This window comes from Lingula anatina, chromosome 8 (genome assembly GCF_051362555.1).
Source record: "Lingula anatina isolate TDL-2025a chromosome 8, LinAna3.0, whole genome shotgun sequence".
Classification (NCBI taxonomy): Eukaryota; Metazoa; Brachiopoda; class Lingulata; order Lingulida; family Lingulidae; genus Lingula; species Lingula anatina.
In genome coordinates this window covers 19,473,856-19,491,562 of record NC_141774.1, presented here as the reverse complement: position 1 = coordinate 19,491,562, position 17,707 = coordinate 19,473,856, and the positions used below count along the sequence as shown (strand labels likewise).

At 35.7% G+C, this 17,707-nt stretch overlaps 1 protein-coding gene across 1 annotated transcript in view; it reads left to right on the top strand.

The window, feature by feature from the left end:
• LOC106151370 (uncharacterized) overlaps window positions 1-17,707 on the top strand; it is a 28,065-nt gene that overhangs the window by 910 nt on the left and 9,448 nt on the right. The window contains exons 2-14 of the mRNA XM_086994668.1: window positions 1,337-1,432; window positions 8,884-8,940; window positions 9,259-9,328; window positions 9,725-9,821; window positions 10,542-10,662; window positions 11,131-11,258; window positions 11,498-12,524; window positions 12,812-13,220; window positions 13,535-13,680; window positions 14,116-14,634; window positions 15,296-15,424; window positions 15,694-15,736; window positions 16,085-16,340. Coding sequence (XP_086850794.1) covers window positions 1,391-1,432; window positions 8,884-8,940; window positions 9,259-9,328; window positions 9,725-9,821; window positions 10,542-10,662; window positions 11,131-11,258; window positions 11,498-12,524; window positions 12,812-13,220; window positions 13,535-13,680; window positions 14,116-14,634; window positions 15,296-15,424; window positions 15,694-15,736; window positions 16,085-16,340 — 3,044 coding nt within the window. The 5' untranslated portion in view covers window positions 1,337-1,390. The remainder of the gene's footprint in view (window positions 1-1,336; window positions 1,433-8,883; window positions 8,941-9,258; window positions 9,329-9,724; window positions 9,822-10,541; window positions 10,663-11,130; window positions 11,259-11,497; window positions 12,525-12,811; window positions 13,221-13,534; window positions 13,681-14,115; window positions 14,635-15,295; window positions 15,425-15,693; window positions 15,737-16,084; window positions 16,341-17,707) is intronic.

Below are 17,707 nucleotides of genomic sequence, written 5' to 3'. Positions count from 1 at the left end.
GTTGATGAACTAACACTGTTTGATTCCTCATTATTAAATCAATTTGTTTTAAGCAATTGTTCCTTTTCTTTTACCAGCCTTTTATATTCTATATTTTGTAAACTTAGTTTAATGAACATAATTGGATTTTAGACTTTAAATAAATAAATAAATAAATAAATATATTATTATTATTATTATTATTATTATTATTATTATTATTATTATTATTAAAGCTTAAAACCTTAGTTATCAGAGGATATAAGTTCATTCAACATCGAGTGGTTGATTTCCAAAGCAGGTGGGTGCAGTCATGCCACACATACAGTACTTCCTGGATTAAGTCTAAGACTTAAAGTGGTTTTAGTTCAAACAGTAGTGACTGTTCCTTCAATTTTTGGCATACTGCTTAGCATGTAAGGGCAAAAAGTGAAGTAGTGGTAGAGTGCGACCTTACGTGGAGTCAGGTTGAAATGCAAGTCACATTATGTATTGGTTTTCTTTTGATGTGCCAAGTGTGTCGCATTACAGTGTAAAATCAATAAAGTATTGCGTTTAAAAAGCTGCTGTGCCATGAACACTGAAGGAAATCAATACATGCTGACAAGGTGAAAAGAATAAATAAAAAGAGATGGCATTTCATGCAAATTTGACTCTGTTATGTTGAGGAAAGCTATTAGATTTGAGTTCACAATGAGTTGTTTTGATAGAAAATATATTTTAAGGAATGGTGCAAGTGCCAGTATTGATAGTTCTTTTCAAAATTCAGACTTTATTTTTAGTAAAAATTTCCTATGAAGGATATTAATAAAATATTAGGTACAGTATTTTTCATACCTCTTCCTAAACGATTCAGAAGCTAAATGACAGTCAAATACTCACCATATTGGAAATTGATGAAGGAAGTTTTAAAATTTTTTACTGTTTTCCCCAAATTCATCATTTATTCATATTTATTTAGGTTTCATATTTGTCAAATATTTTCAGCAACAAAAGAAATCTGATATGATTTATCCCTGAGAGAGAGTCCATTTTCTGTTATATTGCAACCATTTTCATGATTGTCAAATGATGGTTTTCATTCTGATCAGAGACAAAACCATATAAATGAATAGATAAATAAACAAAGAAGTAAATAAATAAATAATTATAATTAAGATAAAAGTCTGTAGCAGCAAGGATCTCTACTAGTATATTATCTCTCATCATTCCAGTGGCTAATTGGTTCTGCAGTATAATATATATTCAGTTTTATATTAAATTTCTATTCAAATATTCACTTTATGAAAATTTGCAGCTTTAATTAAGAAGTCAGGTATATATAACAATTAAGTTGTTGTTCTTTGTCACTTTGCAGCTAGACCTATGCCACAGTTGGAGAAGTCCAATACTTCAAAGAGTGCAGTAAGATATGGAGCGGATTAGTCGACAGGTGACATGGTACCAGCAGAAGGTAGGTGTCATGTGTCCATTGTCGGCTGTCACCCAGCAGTCACCTTATGGCATAGAATGATAGTAGATTCAGACAGTGGCTCTGTGAGTTTTTTTTTTTTTTTTTCTTCAATTTTTAAATGATGCTGGGGTAGCGCTAACACTCGCCTATTTAGCCAAATGCTAAAACTTCCTTAAATTGGCTAAAGAAAAAGGGCTTGATTTGACTTGTTTTAGTCAAATTATAACCATTTTGATAACAAATTAACAAAAAAGTGGTGATTTGGCTAAGAGAAAAAAATTGCTAGCGCTACCCCAGTGATGGTTTTTAAAGTTGGATTTGTTTAACATGAGAGAGAGAGAGAGAGAGAGAGAGAAAGAGAGAGAAAGATTCCCAGTAAAGGATGCAGTATGTATACTTTTTATGTACAGACACAGATGTGTCTGTACATATAGCCGTCACCTGCGTCTGTCGTCGCCGTTGCCGTTAGATGCACTTTTACCGATAACACGATAAGTGGAAAACGGTTTTACCTTTTGGCTTGAAACTTACAGAACTGATGAATATTCATAATACGCAGGTCAAGTTCGAAAATCAGCATGATTGGGTCATTTTTAGGGAATTTATGCTGTTTTTTCACTTTTTTCAGCATATATACAGCACCAATAACACGATAAGTGGAAAACCATTTTACCTTTTGGATTGAAACTTACAGAACCGATGAATATTCATAATACGCAGGTCAAGTTCAAAAATCAGCATGATGGGGTCGTTTTTAGGGAATTTATGCTGTTTTTTCACTTTTTTCAGCATATATGCAACCCCGATAACACGATAAGTGGAAAACCATTTTACCTTTTGGCTTGAACTTACAGAACTGATGAATATTCATAATACGCAGGTGAAGTTCGAAAATCAGCATGATTGGGTCATTTTAAGGGAATTTATGCTGTTTTTTCACTTTTTTCAGCATATATGCAACACTGATAACACAATATAAGAAAAACAGATAGGCCAATTGTCATTATACTCACAGGAGTAGTCAAACTAACTAAAACGCAGGTTGAGTTTGAAAATCAGCATAATCGGGCCTTTATTTTAGAAGTTATGCTGTTTTTTCACATTTCCTCAGATTCAATTCTTAGGCATGTTAACAGTCTCATTATTTAAATAATAAGATAAGTAAAAGTGTTTGTTTGATATTTCCTGCATCTTTACAACATTGTTAATTGATTATGTAAAAATGATGGTAAACTTGTTATCGTGTATTGTGTAATAAAGTGTCAAAAATGGAAATAAACTCATATCATTGCAGTTTGTCAGATTCAATCATCCACTATGTTCAGAATTTCACAATGGAGGAAATTGGACATTAAACACTGTTCTATTGATATATTTCCCATCTCATCAATTTTCTTAGTTGGTCATATAAAAATGGCAACAAACTGTTTATTTTGTTTTATGTTAAAAAAGTGTTAAAAACGGAAATAAACCCATTTCAGAACAGTGCTGTCTTGTTTACATTTTTGCATTTTTAAGATGTGACTTTGAAGTTCCACGAGCCTGCAGACCTTTGCTAGTCACGTTTTCTGAATGTTCATGTTACTTATATTCTATTATTAAAAATTTATGGTCATAATGCTGTTAAACATTATGTAATATTGCATCAAAATTTGAAGAAACCCCTATTTTGGGCACTGCTCCCATGATGACTATTTAAGAAAAACCATGTCACTTACTGTTTTCAAACTTACAGGAAAGAAACATGGGGCCAAAATGCAGCTTCAGTAGGCAGTGCAGTCTGTTTGGTAATTTTTTCTGGCAGTTAAACAGTTTTTTGTGAAAATTTAATTTTTCACATATTGGCATTTTCAAGGTGTGACTTTGAAGTTCCATGAGCCTGCAGACCTTTGCTAGTCACGTTTTCTGAATGTTCATGTGACTAATATTCCATTATTAAAAATTGATGGTCATTATGCTGTTAAACATTATGTAATATTGCATCAAAATTTGAAGAAACCCCTATTTTGGGCACTGCTCTCATGATGACCATTTAAGAAAAACCATGTCACTTCCTGTTTTCAAACTTACAGGAAAGAAACATGGGGCTGAAATACAGCTTCAGTAGGCAATGCAGTCTGTTTGGTAATTTTTTCTGGCAGTTAAACAGTTTTTTGTGAAAATTTAATTTTTCACATATTGGCATTTTCAAGGTGTGACTTTGAAGCTCCATGATCCTGAAGACCTTTGCTTGTCACGTTTTCTGAATGTCCATGTTACTTGTATTCTATTATTAAAAATTGATGGTCATTATGCTTGTTAAGCATTATGTAATGTTGCATCAAAATAGAAGAAAACACAATTTTTGGTGCTGCTGCCATGATGACCATTATGGGAAAACCGTGTTATGACTGTCAAACCTTTAAAAAAACAAACACAGGACTAAAATGCAGAATGAGTTGGAAAAGCAGTCTAATTGGTTTCTTTTTCTGGAAGTTATACATTTGAGTGAAATATTCATTATCTTTTTGGCATATTCATTGTGGGACTCGGAGCTCCCATGGACATGAAGCCGAATGGTAATCAAATTTTCTACATGTCCATGCTATTTATTGTCAATATAAAATCAAAAATTGGTGATAATTATTCTATAATTTATTATGTAATGTTACATCAAAATTGACAACAATATTTTTGCATTGCTACTGCAAACATTAGTGTTACTTATTATTATTTTTAACTTACAAGTATGATTTTTAGGATTGGCATGCAGTTCAAATTAGAAAGCCAGGTCAATTGGGTTATCATTTATTATTGAATTTATGCAATTTTGTGTGAAATTTTCATTTTTCTCATTCTGTCACTTTCTAAGTATAAACTTGCACTCTGATGGGCCTGAAGCCTTATGCTTTTACTTTCGTCGTTGTTACCTGTTGTGCATAATTAAAATTTGATGTTGACTGTGCAGTAAAACGTAATGTATTATTGCATCAGAATTGGTAGTCTCCTATTTTGTGCATTATTGTTTTGTGCTTTTCTTAAGATGTGACTTATGGGCCTGTAAGACCTTTGAGAGGGTCAGTCTGTTAATATCCCTTGGGTATATATATATATATATATAATAACCTGCATAATTATTATATATTAACCTGCATTAATTGATAATATATATAATCAAAGATTAAAAGTTTGAATAGCAGCTTCATTGAAATTATATTTACCTCAGGCTCTGCCAAGGAGGTTATATTTTCACCCCTGTTTGTCTGTCATGAACATAACTCAAAAAGTTATGGACCAATTTTGCTGAAATTTTCAGGAACTGTCAGAATTGGGCCAAAGAAGACAATGATTAGTTTTTAGTGGTGGTCTGGCTCAATAATCAATCAATAATCAATAATAATCAACAATTGCTGCCTTGGCAGTTTTACAATTTTTTCTCAAACACTTGCATTTGTGACTTTTATCTCTCATCTGCTCTAGGCTCTGCACATTTTCTGTAAACTGTAATGTTATTGAAGGGGTGGATTGAGACCATCTTCTGGGTCTTCCGGAAGACAGGTTATTAAGTTTATATTGACTGCTATCTTTTTTTTTTCTGTTGGAAGACCATCAAAATGGAGGATGGATCAACATAGATACTTGGGAATACTGTCAGAAAATATCTCTGGATCTGCTCCTGTTATTGACCATGTTACCTGTTGTGCATGATTAAAATTCAGTGTTGACTGACAGTGCTATTATAAGCATTATTTATTATTGCATCAAAATTGATAAAATGACCTTTTTTTTTGCATCTTTATTTTCTGTTTTTTGTCTGTACATTTGACAGCTTTGCTGCCTTGTTTAAATATATAGTGACCATTATGTACCTTATTCCTAAATGTTTATTTGCACCATATATCAAGGTTTTTATCCGTCAGTTCATGGAGTTCTAAGCTGCAGAGGCAATTTATTTTTATCTTAAACAAGTTTGATAATGTCATAGGATGTGTAAGGTTATCTAATGTTACTTAATGCTGGTTGTTGAATGTCAATTGCTAGAAATGGCTCTTTGAGAACATTTGAATCAACATTCTATGTTGACCTAAACCACATTACAGATACAGTTGACTTCAAAAAAAATTTTTTTTTTTTTTTTAAATTAAAAATTGTAATTTATGAGTGCAACAAATGTTGCAAAGAACAGATGTTGAATTTTTGACAGCACAGTGCCATGTGTTCAGGTGATTTCCTACTGGTAGCTTGAGTATGCTGGACTGAAGAAAGAATCCAGGGCTATTTTGATTGTAGTACAGAGAGAGAGAGAGAGAGAGAGAGAGAGAGAGAGAGACCAAAAACCTACATATACATAATCTTATCAAAAACTAGAAATTATACTTAAAGTTTTTTGTCTGTGTTTTAAATATCAAGGGTAAGTAAAGCCATTAGTTTCTTGAAAATTGATACTGGTAGTTGTATTTGTATAAAGGACTACCTCTTGGGTTTACAGTTTACAACTCAAGCTGTAGTATTTTTATTTTAATAAACATCTTATTTTTTATTTTAATACTATTATTATTATTTTACTTTATTATATTTTATTTATTTATTTATTTATTTATTTATTTATTTATTTATTTATTTTGACACTTCACTAAGACCCATCTGTTTCACATAAAATTGTGCATTTGGTATTTGGTAAGAGAGATGAAGGAAATTCTAATCTTAGACCATTCACATTTTGTACAAGGCCTAAAAATATCCAGAATCAAATTCCATCCAGCTGTTTGGGAGATTAACATGACATAACGAGGTACAAGCTTTTACCACACACTGACTTGTACGTGTCAAATATAGCCACCTCAGAAAGTCAATATGTTGTTAACAACACCCTGGGTTTCATAAGCCACAGAAAACTTGTTTTTTTCAGTGTGCTGACATTAGTGGTGAGTTTTCAGCCACCTTCGATTTGATTTTCAGGGTGATCATTAACGACATAGCTTATTTTATTGTATACTGTACTGCAATATTAATATTGCCTTTATGATGGTATAGAGAGCCTGTAAATGTAAAAGCTTTGTTGTGCCAAATGTTATTAATATTTTATAAATTATCTCTCCCTGAAGATCCATGTTTGTCATCAGAAGGTGATAAAGTTAATTAAGTCTGCTAAAAATAGCTCCTGCTGTTGCTGAGGGAGTTGAACTGGTATTGATTTTGTCTGTTGGAAAGATGTATCACTCAGATCCGAGTCCCTGAACTCTCGCTATTTTTGTTGCTGACCTTGTTTACAATTTTTATCTTTTGCAGATGTAAAAACCTGTTTACAGACATTGCCTAAAAAAAGCAGTTACATTCAGATATATAAGAGAAAAAAGAAAGAAATTATTCGTCTTCTTTTACAGGTTTCTGTGGGCATGACATTGTCTGGCTAACCTTTCAGCAATAAAGATGAAATTCCGTATGCCGTTAATGATGTCTTTACTAGTAGAAACCAATACAAAAGTGATGCACAAAACACGATGAATACCTACTGTTGTGCAGTAGACTGTAATACTACAAAACCTAAGAAAAAACAACCAGAAAAAAACTTGTGATTAAATTCTGTCTGCTTTTATTCCTTTCCACCTACTCTTCTGCCATGGTGTCTGACATCATTCCCCTCCAAATCCTGCAAAATCTCACTTTTTTATGTACAAACACAGATGTGTCTGTACATATTGCCATCGCCTGCGTCTGTCGTCGCCGATGCCGATGCCGATGCCGATGCCGATGCCGATGCCGATGCCGATGCCGTGCACTTTCCTTGTAAACACGATAAGTGGAGGGCAGTTTTACTTTTTGGCATTATATTTACAGAGCTGGTGAATATTCATAAAACGCAGGTCAAGTTCGAAAATCAGCATGATCGGGCCATTATTGTAGAAGTTATGCTGTTTTTTCACTTTTCAGCATATTTTTCACATTTCCTCAGATTCAATTCTTAGGCATGTTAACAGTCTCATTATTAAACTAATAAGATACGTAAAAGTTTTTGTTTGACATTTCCTGCATCTTTACAACATTGTTAGTTGATTTTGTAAAAATGATGGTAAACTTGTTATCGTGTATTGTGTAATGAAGTTTCAAAAATGGAAATAAACTCATATCATTGCAGTTTGTCAGATTCAATCATTCACTATGTTCAGAATCTCAGAATGGAAGAAATTGGACATTTAACACTGCTTTATTGATATTTTTCCCATCTCATCAATTTTCTTAGTTGATCATATAAAAATGGCAGTAAAGTGTTAATTTTGTTTTATGTTAAAAATTGTTAAAAATGGGAAAAAAAACATTTCAGAACAGTGCTGTCTTATTTACATTTTGGCATTTTCAAGTTGTGACTTTGAAGTTCCATGGGCCTGAAGACCTTTGCTAGTCACATTTTCTGAATATCCATGATACTAATATTTTATTATTAAAAATTGATGGTCATTATGCTGTTAAACATTATGTAATATTGCATCAAAATTTGAAAAAAACCTACTTTGGGCACTGCTCCCATGATGACCATTTAAGAAAAACCATGTCACTTACTGTTCTCAAACAGTACAGTAAATATGTACAGATGTGTCAAAAATGTGTCTGTACATATTGCCATCACCTGCGTCTGTCTTCGCCGTCAGCGCCTTCACCGCCGTCACCAGCGCCTTGCACTTTCATTGTAAACATGATAAGTGGAAGGCAGTTTTACTTTTGGGCTTTATATTTACAGAGCTGATGAATATTAATAAAACGCAGGTCAAGTTCGAAAATTAGCATGATCGGGCCATTATTGTAGAAGTTATGCTTTTTTTTCACTTTTCAGCATATTTCACATATTGGCATTTTCAAGGTGTGACTTTGAAGTTCTACATGCTTGAAGACCCATGCTAGTCACATTTTCTGAAAATCCATGATACGTATATTTTATTATTAAAAATTGACGGTCATTATGCTGTTAACCAATATGTAATATTGCATCAGAATAGAAAAAAACAATTATGGGTGCTGCTGCCATGATGACCATTATTGGAAAACCATGTTACTTATGATTGCCAAATGTTCAAAAAAAGAAACACAGGACTAAAATGCAGCCTGGGTTGGAAAAGTAGTCTAATTGGCTTCTTTTTCTTTAAGTTATACATTTTCAAAGTGTGAACTTGAACTCCCATGGGCCTGAAGCCTTATGCTTGTTACACGTTTTACTTACATTGGTATTACCTGTTGAGCATAATTAAAATTTGATGTTGAATTTGCAGTTTAACATAATGTACTTTTGCATCAGAATTGACAGTAGCCTATTTTATGCATAGTTATTTCCTGCTTTTTGTCTGTACATTTGACAGCTTTGCTGCCTTGTTGTGTGTTAAAGTCCCTAGGTCTAGGGCTATCTGATATGATTCTCATTTATCTTGTATTATAGTTATAATTATAATTATAATAAATTAATTATAATAATATATTTTCAGATAGGTTACTATGACCAGCAGTTGTGGGAGCACTCTGTAGAACAGAAAGTCATCAAGGTCAGTAAAATATAAAATTATTAGTTTACTGCCCTAATCTTGAAGGTAGTTGTATCAATAGGGAACACTTATTGTTGGTTAAAAGTCTACAAAGCATCTAACTTTTCAATTAAATAGCAAAACATTTTTATGGAAATTGCAACTATTTACCACATAAGTAAATATATCCTAAACTCAGCCGTTGAGAAAATTATTATCTAAATTTGTATTTTTACTTCAACATGTGTAATTCCAATTTTCATCTCCTTGTGTCTGTGATGATATATTGGTATCTTTTCATGACATCAGTTTGTTGATGCTTTTCTATGATCCTTATAGAATATAGACCATCTCCCAAGGAAGACAGCCAGCCTGAAACCAGAACTTATAGATGTGGACTTAGTAAGAGGTGTGTACGTCTACCCTCTCTCTCTCTGACTTCATCTCACTTTCTTTATCTTCTCTCTCACCACCCCCATTTCTTTTACCCTCCCCATCTCCCTCACCTCATTTTTTTTCACTTCCCAGCTCGCTCGCTCGCTCGCTCTCTCTCTCTCTCTCTCTCATTACTTATCTTTCTCCCACCCCCCTTTTCTCTCTCTCTCTCTCTCTCTCTCTCTCTCTCTCTCTCTCTCTCTCTCTCTCTCTGTAACACAATTAAAAAAACCCCTGAAAACACAGTATGGTCACCATATAGTACAGTATAATACAGTTACTAGAATAAGATAAGATAAATGGCATTGCATGGTTTTGTAGTACTGTACTAGCATGTGTTACCAAGTGTTCTCTCTCTCTCATGTCTCAGGTTCCACCTTCACCAAGGCCAAACCAAAGCAACCCTGGTCCCACATCACCAGGAAGAGTCTCATACGGGTCATACTATTCCCTTTCTTCTGGAGGTGGTAAGTAAGGGAGCGTTCCCATAAACCCATCGTACTGGCTGCATTGATCTTACTCTGTAGGGCTTCTTGCTAAATTGAGTTCAGTGTAAGTGGTTGCCGCATCTACACAAGCTGCTTGTGGGTAATTAATGATAGTCAATTACCCCCTTGTGAAGGGGGCGAGCTAGACAATTAAGCTGATTACACTGAAATTACTTAGGCAAAAATCCTGCAGAGCTAGATCGATCCTGCTAGTACATTGGGTTTATGGGAACACAGTCTTATACTGCAGTGGCATATTTAACCATCTCGAGGATATGAGCCTGTGGATTTTGTGGCCCTCATTTGGAAACTTTAGAGTTCTTTAGCAGTCACTCCACTTGAATTGGCCTGCAGTTTGTGGGACCTTCATTTTGAAACTTATTACTAGAAATTGTCCATTTTGAATTACTTTAAAAACTCAAATTTAAGTCATATTTCTAATAGAGGGTGTTCTTAGGTGAATACTGTGCACGTCTATTTAAAAAAAACTTTATCTTGAACTGAAGTATACCACATTTTTGGTCCAAAAATTTAGTAGGCCAATTTTGGGGCTGAAGTTCTTGTTTGAAGCTGACCCTTGTGAATTGGTGCCATTTTGGTAGCAGGATCAATTTACACCTGTCTGTGACAGTCTTTCATGTACACGTGTGACTGAACCCTAGATGGCAGCAGTAACTGCTACGTGTGACTCAATTATAGGTGGCAGGAGCAGACATCAACCAAGCTGGTCCTGCTTCTGTTCTTCCTGTATTGTTGCCAAGTGACTGCCACTGTTATATACTTTGTGGAAGCAGGGAATGAGGACTATTTGAATTATGAGGTGGGTATTTCTTTATTTCATTTAGTTTATCCCTTTGAAGTGCCATTTTGTCTCTACAAAACATGAAGAGTGTGTATATGTATGTTAACTTTTTATGTATGCATTCATTTTTTATTGTGATTAAGGAATCAAATTCTTGGTCTGTAGCTGCAATTCACACATTTTGAGATTCCAATGTATTACACGTCTTTTTATGGTAATAGCTTTGATTTTGGAAATGCTTTCTTATCATTAATAAAGCATCATTACCTAGCAACAAGTATTAGTTAAAGGGTATTAAGTCAAACTCCTGACTTTAACATGCATTAGGTTTTCATATGTATTAATTTTAATATTTTAAACATACTATATGCTGACATATTCATTATTTAAAAGTTTGTGACAGAAGTTAATTTCTGATGAATGTTTTTATATTTCATATTTATCAAAATCATACTATTATTATTATTTATTTTGACCACTGTCCAGTCTGTGTCCATCAGTGAAGTGGCCAGCCCTATGCTCCTCATGTTATTTCTGGGTGTGGTCCACTCTCAAATCATCTCTACACACATCACTCACAAAGGGAGGAAGATGCAGAAGAAGATTAAAAAACAGTAAGTAGTCCAGTTTTAATTTAACACTCTGTACAGTTCATTCTGTTAGAGGACTATTTGCTTGTCCTGCCCCTTTCCCAATCATTACAGTATTCTGGATTTATCATAGCAGCTTACTTCAGAGTAGAATGGGTGATCTTTTAAAATCATGTTTTGTTTTAATTATTAGGAATAAATTAAAAATGTATTGGGTTAATGAGTATGAGCAGCTTTTGAATATCTGTTCTTTCTGATTCAAGGGGAAGCAATGCTAAAAAGAAGAAGAAACAAGGGCACAGGAAGTACAAAGTTTTCCCCAACGAGAGTGGTGGCTCGCAGGAGACGACGGCGATGGAGGAAGAGGCCGTCACTCATTCTGACAACTCGCCATTACTGGAACACTCATCACGTAAACAATCACGCACGAACAGTGAAAACCAAAAGAGAAGAAGGAAACCGTCTCTGAAAGTGACAGGCTCTGACAAACCAAAGCAAAACTGCATTGTAGAAGAGGTTCTGGCAAAGGAAAACCATAGCAGTGGTAACCTGGTGCCTGGTATCCATGGCAACAGTGAAGACCAGGATGAGGCTGGAGTTGATCAGGATCTGAACGGTTTGGACCTTCCGAATACTCAATTAGCTAGTTACAATCAGCGTGCAAACGACACCCTCCTTGAGGAGCACAATCCGACTGTCACTTTTTGTCAGTCTGATGTACGAAGCCAAAGAGAGACCAGACTCAAATTGAGAGAAGATGAAGGCTTGGTGGAACCTGAAGATGGCGGGCAGGCGGAGCCCAATGCTTACTTGGAACTTTCTCTGGAAGAGACACAGCCTCCAGTGCCATCTGGGCCACACAGGGTGTCCTTTACCAGGGACGACCCCAGGGTATTAAACCCCATTGGTGACCCCAGAAAACTAAACATCAATGGTGGCCCCAGCTTATTAAATGCCATTGCTGACCCTGGGGTATTACACCCCAATGCTGACCCCAGGGGTTCAGCTGCTATTGATAATCACAGGGCACTAAACTCCAGTGAGAACCACAGGGTAAGAGACCCCAAGGTTAACACAGAGCTCTACCTAGACCTGCCAGCTCACAATGTGAAAAGAGAGCAGAGAGTACACACTGAGGAAGATGAGGAGGAGGAAGAAGAGGTGATAAGCGGAGTGGAGAGGGACCTTGTACCAGGTCTGGGCCTGGCTAGGGAAGCCTTTGGTGCCCATCTGACTGAGCCTATCTCTACGGACACAACTGACCACTCAGACACAGAGGAGAGAGCACAGGTAAGATTGACTGATGGGAGGTGGAGTGTGTTTCTCTTAATCGTTTTAAATGTATTTTTAATAAAATGAAATGATTTTACTTTCTACTGTCACATTTACTGTCATAAGTTGAATATTTATCTTTTGGTGCTGTTATTATTATATAAACAAGTCTTTGACATTTATTTTATTTAATTATAGTTTATTGATTATAATTTATTTTTTAATTTTTTCTGCAAAAAATTATATTGAAATAAATTGAAAATTTCAGGCAAAAAAATTATATTGAAATAAACTGAAAATTTCAGGTATTTCCCCAACCGCGGGAAAGTAGTCTAGATGACAGCGAAACGGAGGATCATTCAAAAGACAGCACTACAGCCAGGGACATGTCAGACCACAGCAGCAGTGACCAGTGTGATGGATGTGACAATCCACATTGCGGTAGATGTGACAATGCCAACAACTCTGATTGTGTCGGATGTGACACTTTCCAGACCCTCTCAACAGAACACTTCGAATACAAATCCGACGATCCCACCGATGCGACAACCTGCAACACAGCAGAGAACCCCTTTGAGCCAATCACGGAGTTCGCAGGAGAAATCATTTTGCCTCAGGACGGCCATTTTGAACTGAATGGACTGCGAATTCCTGCTGATGAGCCAAAGAAGAGGACAGAGGGAGAGGGGAGCTCAGATCCTGGATACGACACAGGTAGATGTGTGTGTGTATGGGGGAGTGGGTGTTCAACTGCATGCATGAGTGGTGTACGTGTTTGTTAAAGGCTGGATAAACTTCAGTCAAGCGTATTTCTGTATATCAAAGTCAGGTTAGCATGTAACAGAGTTGTCAACATGACAGTACTCAAAATGTGTTAATCTATTCTTGGATGTCTTTTTTCACAATAGAAGAACATCCTTCAGCAGTTTTAGCCTGTCCTAGATAATATGATGAATGTTGGACATAAATACACGCTGTACCTAGAGGTGTATTAAGTATGGTTTTAACTGTATATTTCTCTGCCACAGGGCGGTCCTACATCCCCTCTGACAAGGATCAAGAACAGGGTAAAATTGATCTTGTTGGTATAAAGCATCGAAAGGCCCTGAACCAGAAAGTGGACACTGTTCAGAGAAACAGGACATCAAGTCGTATAGAAGACCAGCTGTCACAGGTAGGACAACACAGCAGCAGATTGAAGGAGTTTCGCCTCGCTTTTTGTTTTCCACTTTGCCTGTTTAATTTCTTTGTGCTCTGATATGATGAAGCTGTTGGTCATAATGTGTCGGCCATGACCTATAAATTTTCCTATGGCTGGTAGAAAAATTGTGTTCATTTGGCAATCAGTCATGCCAATTAAAAGTCTTCCAGTAAGGCATTTCATAAGTGCTAGTGCAATTGTTCTTGTTTTTGCAACATGTCATTATGGTTGAATGCCTTTAATGTATTTTTCCAAAAATAAAGTATGTCTAGAAGTAAATTATGAACATATGATTTATTTTATTTAACCAATTTTAGGACATTAGTAAGTGTTGAATGAAAATTAATAAAAAAAACTAATTAAAAAAAGTATATAATATCTACTATATTAAATTTGCTAATTTTCCAGGAGGAAAAAGAGTGTCCAGAACATAAAGCACACGTCCCTGACCCCGTGATAACATTGAACTCCGAGCCCTTGGAAGACGTCCCTATAGACCTGCCACCAGATGGCGCCACGAGTGGTGTCTTGGGATCTGGGGCACCAGATATGGTGGAAGGTGACGAAAATGCCGGCCACTCCCCTCACATAAGTTTTGGAAACGGGGCAGGTAGTTGCACCAGACCGAAAACGGAATACATCCCCCTTTCAGACCAGGAGATGCATTGTGGGAAAATTGACCTCGTTGGGATTAAGAAACGCAACCTGGTTGGGATGAATCTCAGACGAAGGAGAAAGAGTAACCAAAAGATTGACGTGGTCAGCGATGCGGGGTCAAGTGTCCAGCTGAGGTCAGCTCTGTCCAGTAGAAACCGTCCAAGACATCCTGAGACACTGCTTTTAAAGCAGAGTAATGATACTAGAGTGATGAGCTCCTGTGATTCTGATCCAGACTGCCCTACTCCTAATACACCTGCTTTATCTAAGGTAAAGTCTGTAGGTTTATCAGACATTAGATTTTTCTTCAAAATCAAGGAAATTCTGTTTTTTTAATTGACCCCAGAGCAATTAAACCCCCAAAAATTTACATAAAGTGTTTGGTTCCACAGTAAATGTTCAGATTTTTTTTCTAAAACCTGGACTCATGTAAGGTTTATGGCATTGTATATTTATGTTAACTTTGATTAAAAAACAGAAATTGAGAGAGTGAAAGCTGTGCCAAGGTAGCTCAGTTCTTATTATGGATCCATTAATTGCTTATTAACAATGATTTAATGAATGGACCACTGCCAAAATGTAATTGACTCTCATTGAGCCCCTGTCTGAGGTAACTTGAAAATTTTGTCAAAGTTCATCCGTATCTTATTGAGAATGGCTGTTAAATAAAAAAATAAATAAAAATAAAGGCAGAAACAACTTACTAGAGGTACTAAACCTTAAATATAAAAAAATGAAAGTTTTGTACCAGACAACTGATTTTAATATAAATTTCATGTGGTGAGAAGTTTAATACCTGTGCACTTTTGACATAGTGAGAGAGAGAGAGAGAGATAACTATTTAAAATTAATATGATTGGGATATATTCAAGTGCCTGGAGAATATCTTTAATGTAGTTAGAAGTAAAAGTTTGCCTGTTTATTACTCTAGGGTCAGATATCTGAGATGGACTGGGATGACAACATGCACTCTGACGTGGCCACCAGTGACACCAGTAGCTGTACTTCAGACTCTGAGGGGGGAGTCACGCTACATGATGACCCATTTGGCTGTGGTCTGGTATGTAGGCTGTGTGTGTGAGTGTGTGTGTGTGTGTACATGTATGAGAAATGTAGAAAAAGAAAGAGTGAAGGTACTCATTTTGAGGGTGTAATTATTTCATGTAATTTTCATTCTGTCACTGATGTTATCACAACATTGCTAATGATTTTCCTTTGTTTCACCTTTTTTCTTCCTCCAGCATATTTCTCTCTCTCTCTCTCTCTCTCTCTCTCTCTTTATTGGTCAGGTAGTCCTGCAATCTTAACATACCTGTTGTCTCATTTCAGCCATCATTTCCATTGAATGACTTGGCCACTCCCATAGATAGAGGTGAGAGGTTTGGTCTTGTAAGAATAAATTTACTTGGAAAAGATGTGGTTGTATATCAGTGCTGCTTCTCTTCCCCCTCCCCCCCCCCCCCCTTCTGCCCGAGAGTATTTGCAATGCAAAATGTAAAATTGCAAGTTAAAAGTTTAATAAATTGATCTAGTTATTTTTTATTGCTTTATTTATTTAATTTTTTATTTTATTTATTGATTTATTGTGTTTTGTTTTCATGACATTTTAAGAGCTGATTCTTCCCTGTTGAGCTCATAGAACACATAGCAAATGGATTCAAATCTAGTTACTATTTATTTATTTATTTATTTATTTATTTATTTTCATTTGACATTTTAGTAAGCTGCGTGGTTTGGGAAGGCAATGATACCAAAAAACTCGACCTGTCAACCTTAGACTTAGGCTGTGCTATTATACAGAAAGTTGACGCCCAACAAGAGTCACGTGACTTCATCAGCATCGGTGTCTGGGTCTCTCTGGTCCTGGCCTTCATCCCTCTGGGGTTTAGGTGGTATTTCCACAAGGGGGCGCTGGAGTATACATCCATGAAGAGCTGGTTCCTCCTAGCAGCAGACTTGTTTGGCTCTCACTGGAGGTGGGTGGCGCATTGGATTTTGTGGAAAAAAAACTTATGGAAAAATTAGTATAATAATGATATTGGATGTAGAAATAAGAAGAGGTTTCCAAAGGCAAAACTTCAATAATGACGATTAAAGATTAAAGACAAAACTTTGGTAATAGTGATCATAATATACCTTACTGTAACAGCAGAAATAATAAAACTGATTCTATATTGCCTTTTTATGTACAGACACAGATGTGTCTGTACATATTGCCATCACCTGCGTCTGTCGTCGCCGATGGCGATGGCGATGCCGATGCCGATGCCGATGCCGATGCCGGCGCCGTGCACTTTCCTTGTAAACACGATAAGTGGAGGGCAGTTTTACTTTTTGGCTTTATATTTACAGAGCTGATGAATATTCATAAAACGCAGGTCAAGTTCAAAAATCAGCATGATCGGGCCATTATTGTAGAAGTTATGCTGTTTTTTCACTTTTCAGCATATTTTTCACATTTCCTCAGATTCAATTCTTAGGCATGTTAACAGTCTCATTATTAAACTAATGAGATACGTAAAAGTGTTTGTTTGACATTTCCTGCATCTTTACAACATTGTTAGTTGATTTTGTAAAAATGATGGTAAACTTGTTATCGTGTATTGTGTAATAAAGTTTCAAAAATGGAAATAAACTCATATCATTGCAGTTTGTCAGATTCAATCATTCACTATGTTCAGAATCTCAGAATGGAAGAAATTGGACATTGAACACTGCTCTGGTGATATTTTTCCCATCTCATCAATTTTCTTAGTTGATCATATAAAAATGGCAGTAAACTGTTAATTTTGTTTTATGTTAAAAATTGTTAAAAATGGAAAAAAAAACATTTCAGAACAGTGCTGTCTTGTTTACATTTTGGCATTTTCAAGTTGTGACTTTGAAGTTCCATGGGCCTGAAGACCTTTGCTAGTCACATTTTCTGAATATCCATGATACCTGCGTTTTAGTAAGATTGACCACTCCTGTGAGTTTAATGACAATTGGCCTATCTGTTTTTCTTATATTGTGTTTACAGTGTTGCATATATGCTGAAAAATGAAAAAACAGCATAACTACTAAAATAGTGGCCCGATCATGCTGATTTTTGAACTTGACCTGCGTTTTAGTAAGATAGATTACTCCTGTGAGTTTCATGACAACAGGCCTATCGGTTTTCCTTGGAATGTGTTTACAGTGTTGCATATATGCTGAAAAGTGAAAAAAAAAGCATAACTTCTACAATAATGGCCCGGTCATGCTGATTTTCGAACTTGACCTGCGTTTTATGAATATTCATCAGCTCTGTAAATATAAAGCCCAAAAGTAAAACTGCCTTCCACTTATCGTGTTTACAATGAAA